Source organism: Danio aesculapii, chromosome 15 (genome assembly GCF_903798145.1).
Source record: "Danio aesculapii chromosome 15, fDanAes4.1, whole genome shotgun sequence".
In the NCBI taxonomy this organism is placed as follows: Eukaryota; Metazoa; Chordata; class Actinopteri; order Cypriniformes; family Danionidae; genus Danio; species Danio aesculapii.
In genome coordinates this window covers 26,410,055-26,426,732 of record NC_079449.1, presented here as the reverse complement: position 1 = coordinate 26,426,732, position 16,678 = coordinate 26,410,055, and the positions used below count along the sequence as shown (strand labels likewise).

The window sequence follows — 16,678 nt, the reverse complement described above, 5'->3', positions numbered from 1 at the left end:
AGCACTAAAAAAAGCCATGCCAATGTTGATATGGGTTTTATTACAGAAAGGTTTTTGTTAGTAGACTGTATTCAGTTTAATGTTTCAGTGTTTTTACAAACAGTGTTGTAAAATGCTTAAGTGTGGTCCATGATGAGTACTTTTTGCACCATGGTTGGAAAATGAATTTAATTAACTAATCCTAAAAACCAGTACATACAGTAGTGTCTATTTAACAAAGTAACCCCTTTTATAATAAAATATATCATTAGAAAAATGTAAAAAGGATCATTTTTGAAGTGAGAACGGCATTAGCTCACAAGATTAAACAAATAATGATTTTAATATTATTATCTCACTAAAAACAGCAAAAATTACTTTTTAATCACATACCCATTTCAACCTCTAACTAACCTGATTGTATCCGGTGTGCAGTTCACTCTCTCGAGTGTCTCTATGACTGTGTGTAGCTATGCTGTCCTGTTGTTGCCAGATCTCTCCATTCATCCTGCACAAAACCCCATCCAGCGACCTCAACACAGCCTCCATCAGCCCCATCCACGGCTCTGCTAAAAACACACACACAGTACATTCACTGACATAAGACTGTTGAGGATGCAGACACATCACAATTACAGCAAACCCCTGACTCACCATGAGCAGTTTCTTTCTTCACCTGTAAGTCATTGTCCAGTATTTTTTTCAGCTGATTCAGTTTTGAGGGTTCCATATTGTCTAGTGTGTCCTGAAAATATAGAATACACAATTTTATTATAGTTATCAAAACTAGAATGTGTTATCATTTTCCATTTAAATGCAATGCTCATCTTTTTATAGTTGACCTGTCTTACCTTCAGAGTATCGATTTGCTGGCACATGTTTTTGTAAAACTCCTGTGTGTCTTTGCGGTGTTTTGCCATCTGGGATGCCAGATGCAAATTCTGATCCTCTAACTTGTCATACAGCGTTTTCACATTGAACTCCTCCAGCTCCATAAGCGTAGCTCTGAAACCTTCACATGTGAGTTCAGTGTGTTATTTGACAGATTTCACCAGTCTGTATGTTTTGTTGTGTTATTAATGTTGTGTATTTCGGTTACCTCCTTTGCAAACAGCAGGTTCCTCTGATTCAGCTCCCTCTCCCACTCCTCTAAGACCCAGCGATTCAGAGCTGTCCACACTACAACACAACACCAGCACACTTGAAACAGCACACATTATTGATCACTGTAATATTACAGGGTATAAAAAAATTAATATGCAATTTTAGATTAACATAGCATTATATGAATAAAAAGGTCATGTAAATGAACAAATAAAAAAAAATTGCGCAATTAAATATCAAATATTGACCACTATATTATAGATGTTGACTAAACTATTGATGAGACAATAAAGATTAGCCTATTTAATTTACTTTGCAGTGCTATATCAGTTCAGTATGTTCACTATGTTACATAACTGCCGCCTGCTGGTCATGTCTTTCTTGTGTTAGACCATTTTGTGTGGTACCGCACAACACTGCAGCATTGCGTGTGGTCACATTCATTCACTTGCGATTCTCAGTGGCGACATCTGTACACATATGCGACTATAGGAATTCCAACTCCTATAAGTCTTTGCACTCACACACCAATTCCTGATCTCCCCTGATTACTCACATGCAGCTGGAAGCTCATGATGGACTGATTACTAGGACTATAAAGGTGCCTCATTCACACAGACTCTTTGCTGAGTCTTGTTATACTGCAATTGCCTTGCTGTGTTTTTGACCTTTGTTTTGTTTTATTGTTCATGTAGTTTTAGCCTGTCCTGACCACACTCTGACTACGCTTCGGATTAACTACATACTCCTTTCTGTCCCTGTTTTGACCTTTGCCTCCCTGACAATTCTTAATAAACTGCATTTGGATCCTCAAGCCCGCTGTCCCCCTCTCATTTCAATTGTGATGATTAAATTATCTTCCAAATAATATTCTGATTCAAACGTAGACCCAAGAGTATAAACATTTTACTATCAGTCATTATTGTTTCAGTTATTTGCCAATTTCCAAAAAATGTTAAAGGTGAAATATAGGTGCCTCTTTAGTTTTCTTGCATGCTCTAGTAAAATGCCTTTAACCAACACAAAGCAACCCGAGTGGTAAGCAGCTGACATACCCATCAGGATTATAAATATATTCAATAGGAACACTGGGTTCACCCAAGCTCCGCCACTTAGGCTTTGGCCTCCCTTGAGCGATGAGGTGGGATCGATTAGGCCTCAAGACAAGAGCAGAGGCCGTCAACACTATTATCAACAACACCAGCAGGGACAATATGCCTATGGAGAAACATCAAACACAGTTTATTAAATATTCCAGTTAGAAAGAAAAATGCCACTGTTTGTTTACTGGCTTACCTATGATGAGTCCCCAGTCTGGAAGCAGGTTCAATTTGTGTTGTTTGACAATGCCATGTCGCACAAGTTGTGCAGGGGTCGTGGGCTGAAATGCAGCTGTGGTGGGGTTGCACTCTGAGCCCTGCTCACTTACAACCACTATCAGACTCCAGTCAGGCACTGCGTTATCCAGGAACACATATTTTCCTGGCTCCATGAACACATGCGCAAATCTATAAAGATGGATCACATATTGAGAGCTACATCATATAAACCATTACCTAGAGTAAAGTCTGCTTCAGCTCCACTGACACAGGGTGTCCCTCAAAGTTCGGTTCTTGGACCACTATTGTTCATCATTTATATCTATCCACTTGGTGTTTTTTTTTGTTTTATTTTGTTTTGTTAAAGGAACACTCCACCTTTTTATTTTTTTTGAAAAAGGCTCAACATTTACAAGTGTCCTAGAGTTAACCAGTTATTTGAACCATATTTGAATACATTGAGAAATACACTATATAAATAAAGCAATGTCTTTAACTTATTTTGTCGTACCTGCTAGAATTTAGCTTTGTATGCGTGACGAGATGCTGCAGACGTCTGAAGGCCCCAAAATCCCAGCCAGGATTACTGCTGAACAAGTGGTCCTTCTGATAGACTGGGAAGTGACTGTGGCGGCGATCTGAATTAAAAAAAAATAAAATTAAAACTGCATATCAGTCTAAACATCACTACAATAGTTTCATTTAATGACCCTACAATTGAATTGAATTTAATAACTCAAATAAGAGAAATCTTTTTTATGCACAGATCATCATGAGTTAATGTGTGACTCACAAAGAGCTAAACCTTTCATTAAGATACTGAATCAGCTGTAAATAAAGAGTCAATCTTTAATATTAAAAGAATAAAAGCTTTTGGATGTATGTATTATCAACATTAGTGCTGTATTCGACAAAGTCATACCGGTGTGGTTGATGGTGAGCTGAAAGATGAGCATGTCATTTGGAGACAGACATGCTATGGGATTTGGAATCCTTGGAAGAGGCGTAGAAACCTCATTCTGATCAGCATGTCTTTTCCTCCTGAAATCTCTCTCCAGAATTTCAACTGGTTCTACATGGACATACATTAAGCATTAAAAATGTGAATTTTAGACCATCCTGATCATTTAAAAAAATGGTTTGATGAAAACCAGTCCTTATTAAAGTGTCTGTTTTATGCTTTTTTATGTTTACATGGAAAGGTTTTAAAAAATCTGTTCAATTTTCGAATTATATACATTGTAGCATCAGCTCTTTTCTTAGTCTCTGAAATGGTTTGCTTTCACAGCACAGAATACATTGAAAACATATACCAAACTTTTTCTGGCCTCAGAAACAACTACAGTATTTGACAGTCAATATATGCTGGCATTTTGGTAATCTGTTACAAACCTTACACAGAAAGTAAGACTGAATTTACTGACTCACTTTAGGCAGTTCAAAATCATTTTGGATTTTTTGCCTTTTGGAAGATTTTGATCATTGAAACCTTTCCTTTCATTCAAATTATATGTGAAAATAAAACTTGTGGTTTTAAATTTGTAATAAACAAGTTTGTGGTTTTAAACCTGTACTTAGAGAGGCTTGTGGAAAATGCTTAGATGAAATCAAAATATAAAAGTAGTTCACCTCTCAGTAAAGAGTCAATAAGTATAGGGTCTTTTAAAATCCAACCAAACACTCCCTCAGGAGCAAACTGGGCGAAATGGATCCTTCCAATGTTCTTGACGTGAACATCAGGTCCTAGTAAATTTATCATATTCTAAACGAAAAAGGAAGCAAAGTTATATTTACAATGAGTTCCCATCACTGATGCATAACAGTACAGAGTTTCTCTATCAAGTCCTGAACTCACTCTGCTCCAGGTTTTGCTTTCATCTGTGGTTTTAATTCTCAGTGTCAGCTGTCCGTTTGTATCCAGTCTAGCAGAGAGCACCGGCAGTGCAGACACACATGAAGAATTGCACAGCTCCTCTACTGAAACGTACCTCTCGCACTGACAACTGCACAAAAACAACACATAAACACTTCCCTCTAAACAAAAATCATCACAATAATATAAAGTATGATTTAGAGTTATTGTTCACTTAATAATAGTATTAAATTCTTGAAACACTGAAACATTTTTTGAGATGTCAATAGATGTGTGTCCACCAGTGTGCAATTATCTGTCTTTATGGGATTAATGGAACTCCTTTTTATGCAAATCCTTCCACTTTATATTAGGTGGTCTTAACTACTGTGCACTTGAATCAAAAATTAAATACAATGTACTTACTGTGTTCATAATGTATTGCAGAACACTTCTGGTGCTCTTGAGGTGAAATACAGGTATGGTTAGAGACAGATTTGATGGTATGAGTAGTTTAATGATGGGTTATGGTGTAAGGGATAGTCAACTTTGTAATTACGGGTGTAATTCCATGCAGGTATTTAATCAATCATAAGTACAATGTAAAAACATGTATCTACACAATAAGCATATTGTAAGTACATACACTTAAAGACACCTAATATAAAGTGGGACCCACTTTTTTAATCCAAGATGTGAAAAAACACTGCTGAAACAGGGGGGTGGTGGCTTCACGACACGTTAAGATAACAATACAAAGAATGCAAACTTACATTCCCATCTCTACATCTAGGGTCCCACCCTGAGGTCCACATGTGATGTTACAGGAGTAGGTGGACGGAGCAACACATTCCAGAGTAGAGGCCAGTCTGGCCTGACCTGCCCCACAGCGCTTCTTCACCTACACAGAGTGCAGATCTGCCTTACTGTCTGATCACACAGCTATACTGAAGACTCATGGAGCTAAAGTGCACTAGACTCACCTCAGGCTGACAGTCCAGCTGACTGTCTGCAGCAGAGCTTTTAAAATCCAACTCATTGTAGAAAACAAAACCCGTCATGCACAAGCACGACCCGTCTGAGTACTGGAACGCACGGTTTTTGCCTGTGCAGGTACAAGAGGATGCCCCTATGAAAAGAAACACAATGTTACATGGTCTGGGTTGTTATTTGTTTTTGAATCCTCACATGACACATGTTTTATACATGTTTAAGACAACTGTCTTTAAGTGTCATTCGCTTTGTTATGGCATTTTAAATGAATAGATGACATTGGTGTTGGCAAAGTCCCTTTACGGCAAGTCATTTCACTCGGCGGCCATCTTTGAAACGTCTCTTGGGCAGTATGCTCAGGCATTCTGTCTGAATGGGGAAACATCAAATTCTCCAAAACTACTTGCCAAGCTTACGATTACATTTCATATGAGGAATAACCAATAAAATTAAACAACAACTGTCTATTTAGTTTCATTTCTAAATGTTTATATCCACACAAAATCTGCTGAAACTAATGTCTGGCCCAAGCCCCTCCCCCGGAGAATTGTCATTCTATAGCGATTGCTGATTGCCTCTTGTACAAGAAGGCGGGCTTTATTTGCCATATAGCGATTGCTCATTGGCTCCTGTACTGGAAGGCGGGGCTTCATTCGCCATATTGACAGTTACACTTTTTCCCATTCAAAAGTATATGAGTGACACGTCTTGTGTATTCTATAGTCTTTGGTGTTAGATGTCATGACAAAATTGACATAAGATCACATAAATTGACAAAATACATGGTAACCTGTCAGTGTCTTAAAAGAATAAGTGAAATAAAATAAAAAGAGAAATAAAATTTCTCATTAAATCATTTTATTTTGTCAAATATTTTTATAACAGTCATTAATCATATTTTTTCTTGACCTCAACAACAATAAAATAAATTTAATTTGTCATTAAAACGTTACAGTTTTCATAGAAATCAGTATTAAAGTGTTTCACTGAAGTGTTTCATAATGTGTTTTTAAGTTTCCTTCAACAGAAGGTCAGATAATAGATAATTAATTTTAATATTTATACACACACACACACGCACGCACGCACGCACGCACGCACGCACGCACGCACGCACGCACGCACGCACGCACGCACGCACGCACGCACGCACACACACACACACCACACACACACACACACACACACACACACACACACACACACACACACACACACACACACACACATATATATATATATATATATATATAAACAGGTATTAGAGAAATTAAATTAATAATCCAATAACAGTAATAATTAAAATGGACACAATTGTATTTCTTATGTCATTTGCAAAATCTTGCTTTTTAAGCTTAATTTTTTTTCTCAAAAGTGTTTTTAATAAACATGTTAGATATGAAACATATAGTACAAATAGTCTTTTACTTTTTCTTTTTTTATACAACAAACAAACAAAACCCATCGCACAGCTATATATTTAGGTTCTATAAAAGTTTATTAATAATATCAAAATAAAATACAAATAAATGATAAAGATTATATATATATATATATATATATATATATATATATATATATATATATATATATATATATATATATATATATATATATATATATATATACATATATAGATATATACAGTATATATATATATATATATACACATATATAGATATATACAGTATATATATATATATATATATATATATATATATATATATATATATATATATATATATATATACAAAAGAGAATATATATATATATATATATATATATATATATATATATATATATATATATATATATATATATATATATATATATATATATATATATACAAAAGCAAAAATATAAGAAAAAGTTTTACTCTTCTAAAATAACTGATCCGTTATCTTCTTTATCTAAAATAGGTTGCCAAGTGATATAAATAACTAGGTATTTGGATTGACGAGAGATTAGCATTTGATATACACATTGACAAGTCATTGAAAAAGCTTAGGCCAAAATTAGGTTTCTTATACTGAAAAAAATTATTTTCATTTTAAGGTCTGTAAGAAATTAGTAAAGAGTACATTTTGTCTATAATTGATTATGGTGATCATCTATATATGCATGCAGCCGCTTAGAAAACTAGATTCTGTTTATCATGCAGCAACACGCTTTGTCACAAGTGCAGACTCACGAACGCATCACTGTGTTTTGTACGATTCCTTAGATTGGTTGTCTTTATATCAAAGGAGAATACATTTGTACTTATTTACTTTAAAGGCTCTTTTAGGTAAACTACCATCCTATCTTTCTTATTTGCTAACATTTCACATAAATAACCAACACACTAGATTTGGTTCCTGTATTTGTTTAACAGTCCCAAGTGTATTGTCAGAACTTGGCAAACATTCTTTTTCCTTTTATGCTCCTAGGGCTTGGAATGACATGCAAAATCAGCTTAATCTTGACACACTACTGATTCTGAGTACTTCTAAACATCTGTACAACTTCTTAAAGGATACTCGTAATTGTTTTTTATGATCTGACCTTTTTACAAATGGGGATTTTGTCATTTTGTGGTATTGTTTTTTGTGATTTTTATGTGAAACTTTATGTGCTGCCTGCCGTCTTGACCAGGTCTCACTGGAAAAAGAGACAGTACTGTCTCGATGTGATCTCCTGGATAAATAAAGGAAACAATAATAATAAAAAGTAAGAAAAATTCTATATTGGATAAAATATATTGTATATATATATATATATATATATATATATATATATATATATATATATATATATATATATATATATATATATATATATATATATATATATATATATATATATAATACATACATACATATATTGACATTCCAATGTCAAGTGGTGTAAAAGTTACATAAGCCATTGCTTAAAGGTTGGTGGAAGTTTTTCCTTCCATTTGAGCAATTTTAACCTCATAACTGAAAGCATAGCAAAGGCAGTCACATTTATCTTACTTTTTAGCTTAATTTTAAAGGTTTTTTTAGTGATCCACAAAAATGGCTCGGTAGACTTACATTTATTGACGAAAAAGTTAGTTTGGGTTTCTGAGTTATATGATTATGACTTAGTAATTTGAAAATGGTAACCAATTATATTTAGTTTATGTGCAGTTATTGTATATGTCCATTTGTTACTTTTAGTTATTATTTGATTTCTACTTCAATGAACACATTTGAATAAGTTATTTGCCAGTCAGCTTTATATAATGATTAAATAATTCCTTAGGTCTAAATGCTGTAGTTGAAATAACAACCAAACACTTTGTTCCTACTTCAATTACATTTTAGTACTTCAAAAACAACTGTATGATGTTCACTTTAGATTTGATATTTTCTGGGAATTTATTGTTGCAGTTACACAGATTTTCAGTTATTTATTTTCGTTTTTAGTTTTAGTAAAAAAGCTTATATTAAAACTCAAATAATTTATGTTATTAAAAATTCCATCCCACAACCCCTCATCTTATGATTGTAAAGGAAAACTAAACTGGCATGTGTTTTATGCGAACAGCATCTGAAGCTTGACTCCAGCATCAAGGTCTGACCTGCATCTGAAGTAGATGAACTCCCACAGGGGAAGCAGGCTCTCTGGGCGTGCAGGTGATTGAAGGTGCCTGGTGGGCATTTGTGACATTGCTCGAGTGATTCTGCACTGTTGCGGTTTCCATATGAGCCAGGCGGGCAGGGAACAGGATCAGCGATGCCTTGTGGACAAAAGTACCCTTCTGGACAGGGTTGATCACTGTAATGGTGTGAGCCTAGTAAACAGATCATTAAATCAATAATCATCATTGTCCAGTGCTGCTATTGTTTGTGTAATGGTAGATGTTCAGTGAGGACCTGCGGGGCAATGATGTCCTGGAGGACAGAGGAGGCACTGGAGGTGAGGGGATCGACTGGGCCGATAAGTGCCAGCCCCACACTGGACACAGCTGCTCTCCTGAGACTTCCTCAGCCCACTAGTGTTCAGCGGCATCCAACCATCCGGACAGGACAGCATGGCAGAGCTGTTGGCTGGACAGTAACTTGGAAAAGCACATCTGCAAAAAGAGAAAAGTGTAAATGTGTAGCTTTTTCAAATGTATCTGGATTAGATGTAACTCTTATGTTACAATACAGACAGCATTGGTGCTCTAGAACTGCCAATTTCAGAGTGTTGAATGATATTTTTCCTTGCATTGATTGGCGCAATTATGCATTTACAATGGTATAAACCGTTATGCGGGGGTCAAATGTATATTTATGGTGGCTTGAGAAAGCCGACATACTGTTATTCTATATAAACTTATTATTCTTCTGTCTTCTTCTTCTTCTGAGACTAATTTCTATATGCATCTTCTCCTACACCACTCATACTACAACCACCAAACCTCCAAATCTTTTCCAGCTGATCCGACTTACAGTTTTCCGAAAACTGACCTGGAAAATTTAGAAAAGTTTCATTGACTTAACATTGGGTCAAACTTTCCACCAGACTGTCGTACAGACTCATGCTGCAGTCACTTTTGTGGGTGTGAAATTCTGTAGTACGGCGCTGCGAAAATGGGCGAGATTAAACAAGATTATTAGACATTTTAAAAAGCGAGCGATTGGTCCATTTTTTAAATTTCTGTACAGAGAGGTCATGTTTTGATCCTCGATTGGTCTCACGCAGTCAAGTGATGCGATTTCGCAGGGCAGAGTTTATCAAGCTTGAACTTTCCAACGCAGCCATCTGCGAAACTTGACGCACAACCTTGTGTTTCCGGTCTGACGCATTTGCGTGCGTATGAATGGAAGTCTATGGGGAGAAAAGTCCAGAGTGACCGCAGCTTTAAGGTTGGGCTAATTTAACTCAGACTGCCAATCTACCAATCACTGATGACCTTTCAACTTACTAGCCACACCCTAGCAACCACTTACAGCACCCTAGCAACTGTCCCATAGACTTCCATTGTAAAAAACTGCCATTGACTTGGACATACTAACAACAGACCAATTCATACTAACAAACATAGTAATCATACTAGCCAACATGCTAATTCATACTAGCAACATGCTAATTTATACTTTAAACATACTAGCAACATGCTAATTCATACTAGAACAATGCTAACAACTTGCTAATTTATGATAGAAACATGCTAACAACATGCTAATTCATACTATTCATTCATTCATTTTCTTTTCGGCTTAGTCCCTTTATTAATCCGCGGTCGGGAATCTTCCTAACTCTCACCATCCCCCCCCCCCCCCCCCCCCCCCCCCCCCTAGCAGCACCCCTGCCCAGAGGAACACACACAAACACACAGGGAGAACATACAAACTCCACACAGAAACGCCAACTGACCCAGCCGAGGCTCAAACCAGCAACCTTCTTGCTGTGAGACAACAGCACTACCTACTGCATTGCCGATGCCAATTCATACAAGAACTAACAAGTGCTACGCAAGTAAACCTCACCCCCTGGCCACAGCAATCTCACTAGAGTCTGACTCTAAAGGCTGTGGTCTTCACTGCCATTGTTAATGCATCTATCAGAAATACCAGTTTCAATCTCACTTAAAGTCCGGTGAATAGATGTGAAGGGGAAACACTTACACTTGCTGTGGTGAGCTGTAGGTGTGAGACCCTTCAGGACAGTAGTATCCTGCAGGACACGGTGTGGGCTCTCCTGTCTGGGCTCTACAGTATGAACCTGCTCTGCAAAGGATCTCAGTCACTGAGCCTGTATAATGGATCACTTTATTACACTTTACAGTTATAACTTGACTTATACTGCAACTTCTGGGCTTCGACTAGTGTATTTGTTAACATAGATATGCACCTGCAGGACATTGGTAAGAAGATCGACATGGGATCCCTGCTGTATTAGGCTGGCCTGTGGTGCGAGGGTCTGGGCAGTAGGTTCCAGGAGGGCAAACCTCACACTGGCTGGCAGACGCTGCCCCTGCCTGTGGCCTCATGGTTCCTGCAGGACAGAACACTGGGAACCCTGTCCCACTACACCAATGACCCGGTGGACAAGGGAAGCTTGAGAAATCTGTGAGCCCTGGGGAGACCACAATAGTCGTTTAAGGTACATTACCACTCTAAAAGTGTTAAGGAAACACAATAATGTTTTGAAATATTATTGCAAAATACAGTTTTTTACAATCGTTTTTTTAATACATTTATCAAGTTTCCTCTTAACACGGTTAGCACAACATCCATCTTTGTAGGCTATACAATGAACACATTTCTTGTTGCTTTGATACAGAATGCATACAGGTAACACCAATTTCAAATGCTTGAACATCTTTTACACACAAGCTCAACCAAGATCAAAACAAAGTAAGTTTACAGTCAAATTTACAGATGCCTTCACACTGTAGGTCAGATAACAGATAACATCCTGTTCTGAACATAACTTATATAGGTTAAAGTCAAAGTGAACAGCTGTTCAAATCGTGAACTGAAACACAAATATATTCCCTATAATTTATTCCATTTCCAATGAGAAACAGCTTATTGCAGTTATGCAAATATATAAATCACAGCAGATTCTCATCTAGGAATCACACTCAGGTTTTTCCAATTACATGATCATATGTTCTTAAAAGAGGACTCTTTGGGCTGATCTTGTGTGGAAAAGGAACAAGAGAATTCTTCCCATGCCTTGCCAGAGAAGATATCAGGTGTGATGTGGATGAGAACATGTGGCTAATTGCTGTAGATTACTTTGTTTTATATTCTAATTGCAGTGCTTTATCGGTAAGTATATCTTGCAGTGATGTCCTATTGCAAATAAAATCTGTACTGCAGCAATTCTGTGTCTGTATTTGTTTTTTACATAAACTGTACATTTTATAAAGCTACTCTGAGATAGTCATTCATTTTTTGTATTGAATTTCTGCAGCAAAAGAAACAAAATGCGTGCCTTTACTAGACCCAACAAAACAAAAGTGTAGAGAGGCTTCAAATATAAGGGCAGACCTGACACAAAATAATGCAGATCCTGTATTTTCAGCTGATGATAGTGTTTTTTTGTCAATGTGTTATGATTGACTAAATGTTCCTGTTGAAAGAGAACATGTGTTAGTGTTTTGAATAATTATTTGATTTTAAAACATGTGCGCAGTGTTTTGTAAGACATGTTGTATTGTCTTAGTGTATTATTGTGTTTTGAAAATTTGTTTTGGGGTTTAGTTTACAATGTGTGATTTTGAGCAAGAAATTAACCGTTTTGCCAATTGTGTGTTTTAGGTGTGTTGGTGCATTAAGACTTTAGGAAATTTGTTAAATGTTTTGAAAAAACTGTCATAGCAATTGTAAATAACTGTAATATAACCTTTTTCTATTTTATTTAAATAAAAAAAAAGTTATTTATTCCTGTGGTGCAAAGCTGAGTTTTCAGCAATCATTACTCCAGTCTTTACTGTCACATGATCCTTCATAAATCATTCTAACCCAGTATGCAGGTTTTGTTTTTAAAAGATGTCTAATAGATGTCTAATAGACGTCTAAACATAGTCATCTTGGCTAAAACAAGGCTAAATTTGGGCTGTCAGTGAAAATCTAATAGACGTCAAAGAATAGGCCAAAACTAGTCATCAAATAAACAGAAATAATTGACTATACATAAAGTCTGTCTGATCTGTCTATTTGACGACTAGTCTAGTTTTGGGCTTTTCTTAGATGTCTAACAGATTTTTACTGACAGCCCAAGTTTAGCTTTATTTTAGCCAAGCTGTCTATGTTTAGATGTCTATTAGATGTCTATTAAACACAATATTGTCTGCTGGAAATATACTGATTTGCTACTCAAGAAACATTCTGTAATACTATCTATTTTGAAAATTTACTGTCCCCAAACTGGTGAATAATAAAGTATATAATTGCATAAATATAATATATGATAATATATAGTATGTTTTAGATAGTGTGTCAGACCTGTGGAATTACAGAAAGTGCCTGCTGGGCAGGTTACACAGTCTCCCTTGCTTCCTGCCCCAGAAGTGGGCCTGTATGTGAACATGGGACAAGCTCTGGGCCCAGGCCGCCCCTCAGACTCATAATCAGCTATGCCATCACAGTAATACCCTGGCGGACACATCCGTGGGATGGGATCACCTTTAGGAGGATAGAAAGCAAAAGTATGTTCAAATATTAATTAAAAAATTAATGTAAATCTATGATACTAAAAACTATATGGTACTTTACGCTGTGAAATTTTAATTACAATTTCACTTCTTTTTCAGCTTAGTCCCTTTATTATTCAGGGGTCGCCACAGCCGAATGAACAGCCAACTTATCCAGCATATGTCTTATGCAGTGGATGCCTTTCCAGCTGCAACCCATCACTTGGAAACTCCCATACAGCCTCATTCACACACATACACTACAGACAATTTAGCTTACCCAATTAACCTATAGTGCATGTCTTCGAACTTGTAGGGGAAACACAGGGAGAACATGCCAACTCCATACAGAAATGCCAACCGACCCAGCCAAGGCTCGAACCAGAGACTTTCTTGCTGTGTGGCGACAGCGCTACCCACTGCACCACCACACTGCCCCTAATTACAATTTGTCATATTTAAAGATACCAACTGACATACCCTCTTGGCACCAATGCTTAGGAGGACAAGGCACACAGTCACGTAGAGCACTTGCTCCAGGGCTTTCTCTTAAAGTGTTGGAAGGACAAGATAAAGGTTCCTCGATGCCCTCAGGGCAATAATAGCCTGTCCAAACAAACAGGAACAGAAGTAAACAAACCTGGAGAATATCTCAGATAGGGATAATATAAAATGGATTCTTCATCACTTTATTCATGTATTCTTGCTGGATCCATTGAAGAGTTTATACGATAACAAATAACATACCAGCAGGACATGGTCCAGCACACTGTGCTCCCCACTCACACTGGTCTCTGTTGATAAGAAAAGTTGACTGAGGGGTGAAATCTGAACTGCCAGAGATGCACAAAAATCCAGCAGCACACAGGCCTTTAACCTGACCAGCCCTGAGGAATAATCCGACACAAACACTCATTATATTCACTTAACTTTCATTACATTAAGAAATATTTCGTAAACATTATTGAGTGTGTAAAAAAAGTGTGTTTTAAGGGACAAAAGGGGTCATATTTCACAAAATCCACTCATATGATCTGTAGACTTACTTGCAGAACTTTCCTGGTGGACACGGCAGACACTCTCTCTCCTCCTGTAGACCCCCGACCTCAGATGGGGTGTATGTGCCATTGGGACAGGGCTGAGGAACCATTGTGGCTGCAGTTGAACAGAATGCAATAATAATGTACATGCTTTAGCATTAGAAAGGGTTACAGCAGCACGGATAGGTTACCTGCAGGGCAGTAGGAGTGTGGCGGGCAGGGCCGGGGGTCACCAATAATTGCCTCCTCACAGTAAAAGCCTGGACGACAGGGGATGCAGTTATCTGAACCCGGATTCGGCTGGTACTGTCCTGTGGGGCAGGGCAAGGCCAGGGGTGAACCCAAGGGACAGAAATGACCCTGAAAGAGCAAACCCTGTCAGTCAGAATACAAGAAGCAGATTAACAAGAGACAGAAAAAGCTCAAATGAGGTCGAACTGACCTTGGGGCAGAGAAAGGCATGTGCGGTGGTGGAGGAGAAGTCTACAGGGCAGTAAAAGCCTGCGGCACAGGGCCCAGTCGGAGAATCCAGGCCCTCGCTGGCACAATAATGCCCTGCTGGACAGGGAAGACAGCTTTCTATGGAATAACCCCCTGCGGGAAGGTCAATAAAGAGAAATATTATCAACACAAAGCACTGTATATTAGTAAATAAAGAAGGTAAATGATAAAATATTCATGAGCAAAAGCTTCCATAGAATATTGGAAGCGCATGTGAATTATTTATAAGTATATTGCTATAGAGAGAATTTATATGAGCAACTAAAGTTGAATCTCTGCAGTACTATTTGCTAGTTTAAGCAACATAGCCTATTGTTTTTGATGGCTCATTAATTGTGACAATGACCCAGATAAATTATTCATATGCATCTAAAAACTGTTCCTCTAGTGGTTTTTGAATGTGTATAATAACTGCTCTTTTGAACCGCTTTAATATCTCTCCTAAGAGGCTTTAAATGTGTTTTATATTATATTAAATGCTACATTATATTAAACTGAACATGTTGGCCTGTACACACCGGTGAGGTTACGAATGCTGCCTGCTGGGCAGGGGAGAGGCATTAGAGTTCCAGAGGGGCAGAAGTGACCCTGTGGACATGGGCCATTCCTGAGGTAGCCAGTTGTATTCAGAGGTGCTGGATTTGGAGACCCTCCTTGACAGAAATAACCCTGCTGGCATTGCCCTAAAAACAAAGCAACAATTAATCTACTGTATGTGAAACAGTCACAGAAAAAACATCAGCATGGGGTGAAATCAGACCCTGTGGCTGTGATGTTCCAGCCGAACTGCAGTAGAGGCCGGTTGGACAGGGCACACAGGCAGCCTCCGACTGAGCTCTGGTAACCTGTCCAAGTGTGCCCACAGGGCAGGGTACAGCTTCAGCAGTGCCAACTGGACAAAAATGACCTGATACAAAATGGAAATAGCATATTGTGAGCAACCACTATCATATACAGAAATAATGAAATAATCAAATTTATTTCATTCAGAATATGGCTAAGAAATGTTTTTATGGAGAAGAGGTTGAACTTTTTCTTTCAAGACTTCAAGAAAAGAAAATACTTAAAAAATTGTAGCCAAAGATGCAGTATGACATGCCAGGTAACATTCCTGTCAGTTTAACTGTGATCAGATTATAAACTTGGGATTTTGCTTATTTAAACCCAAACAGCAACTTTTAAAAATGAACAGTTGTTATTAACTTATGCTTTGCCCCGATTTGCCTAGTTATACTATGCCCTAAAAGTATTAAAAATTATTAAGGTAATTTTCTAGTGTACAGGAGGAAAATGAAGCAGCACATCGATTTGAAAATCTGCTTGTGTGTTGTCTCAGTTAAACAGATAGTTCTGAATGGATTCTGTCATCATTTACTCAACCATAACTTGTTCCAAACCGGTTTGAGTTTTTTTTTTTTTTTTGCAGAACACAAAAGAAGATATTTTGAAGAATGTTCCATAGTGTCCATAATGGGAAAACAATTACTATGGAAATCAGTGGTTATCGATTTACAACATTCCAACAAGTCAAGGGTAAGTAAATGATGACAGAATATTCATTTTTGGGTGAACTATCCCATGAATGACCAAACCTATCTTTATAAAATAGTTTATATACTATTGATAACATGAATAACATTAAATAAGAAATGGTTAGATTATGATAATTATTTATCATTAAAATGTATTAAAATGTAACCACTATCTCCAAGCTCCATACAAGCTTTGCATATATCATTTTTAATATATT

General features: G+C 37.1%; 1 protein-coding gene across 1 annotated transcript in view; it reads right to left on the bottom strand.

Annotated features, from left to right (window-relative positions):
- Window positions 1–16,678, bottom strand: part of LOC130242137 (zonadhesin-like) — a 45,087-nt gene that overhangs the window by 10,325 nt on the left and 18,084 nt on the right. Inside the window, exons 18-41 of the mRNA XM_056474158.1 lie at window positions 15,689–15,835; window positions 15,447–15,611; window positions 14,870–15,021; window positions 14,619–14,787; window positions 14,434–14,542; window positions 14,135–14,274; window positions 13,868–13,993; window positions 13,200–13,379; window positions 11,095–11,319; window positions 10,869–10,995; window positions 9,129–9,328; window positions 8,834–9,046; window positions 5,238–5,383; window positions 5,028–5,155; window positions 4,258–4,405; window positions 4,032–4,164; window positions 3,325–3,474; window positions 2,914–3,040; window positions 2,380–2,591; window positions 2,139–2,301; window positions 1,079–1,158; window positions 831–991; window positions 634–724; window positions 394–548 (exon numbers count right to left, since the gene is read on the bottom strand). Coding sequence (XP_056330133.1) covers window positions 394–548; window positions 634–724; window positions 831–991; window positions 1,079–1,158; window positions 2,139–2,301; window positions 2,380–2,591; window positions 2,914–3,040; window positions 3,325–3,474; window positions 4,032–4,164; window positions 4,258–4,405; window positions 5,028–5,155; window positions 5,238–5,383; window positions 8,834–9,046; window positions 9,129–9,328; window positions 10,869–10,995; window positions 11,095–11,319; window positions 13,200–13,379; window positions 13,868–13,993; window positions 14,135–14,274; window positions 14,434–14,542; window positions 14,619–14,787; window positions 14,870–15,021; window positions 15,447–15,611; window positions 15,689–15,835 — 3,647 coding nt within the window. The remainder of the gene's footprint in view (window positions 1–393; window positions 549–633; window positions 725–830; window positions 992–1,078; window positions 1,159–2,138; window positions 2,302–2,379; window positions 2,592–2,913; window positions 3,041–3,324; window positions 3,475–4,031; window positions 4,165–4,257; window positions 4,406–5,027; window positions 5,156–5,237; window positions 5,384–8,833; window positions 9,047–9,128; window positions 9,329–10,868; window positions 10,996–11,094; window positions 11,320–13,199; window positions 13,380–13,867; window positions 13,994–14,134; window positions 14,275–14,433; window positions 14,543–14,618; window positions 14,788–14,869; window positions 15,022–15,446; window positions 15,612–15,688; window positions 15,836–16,678) is intronic.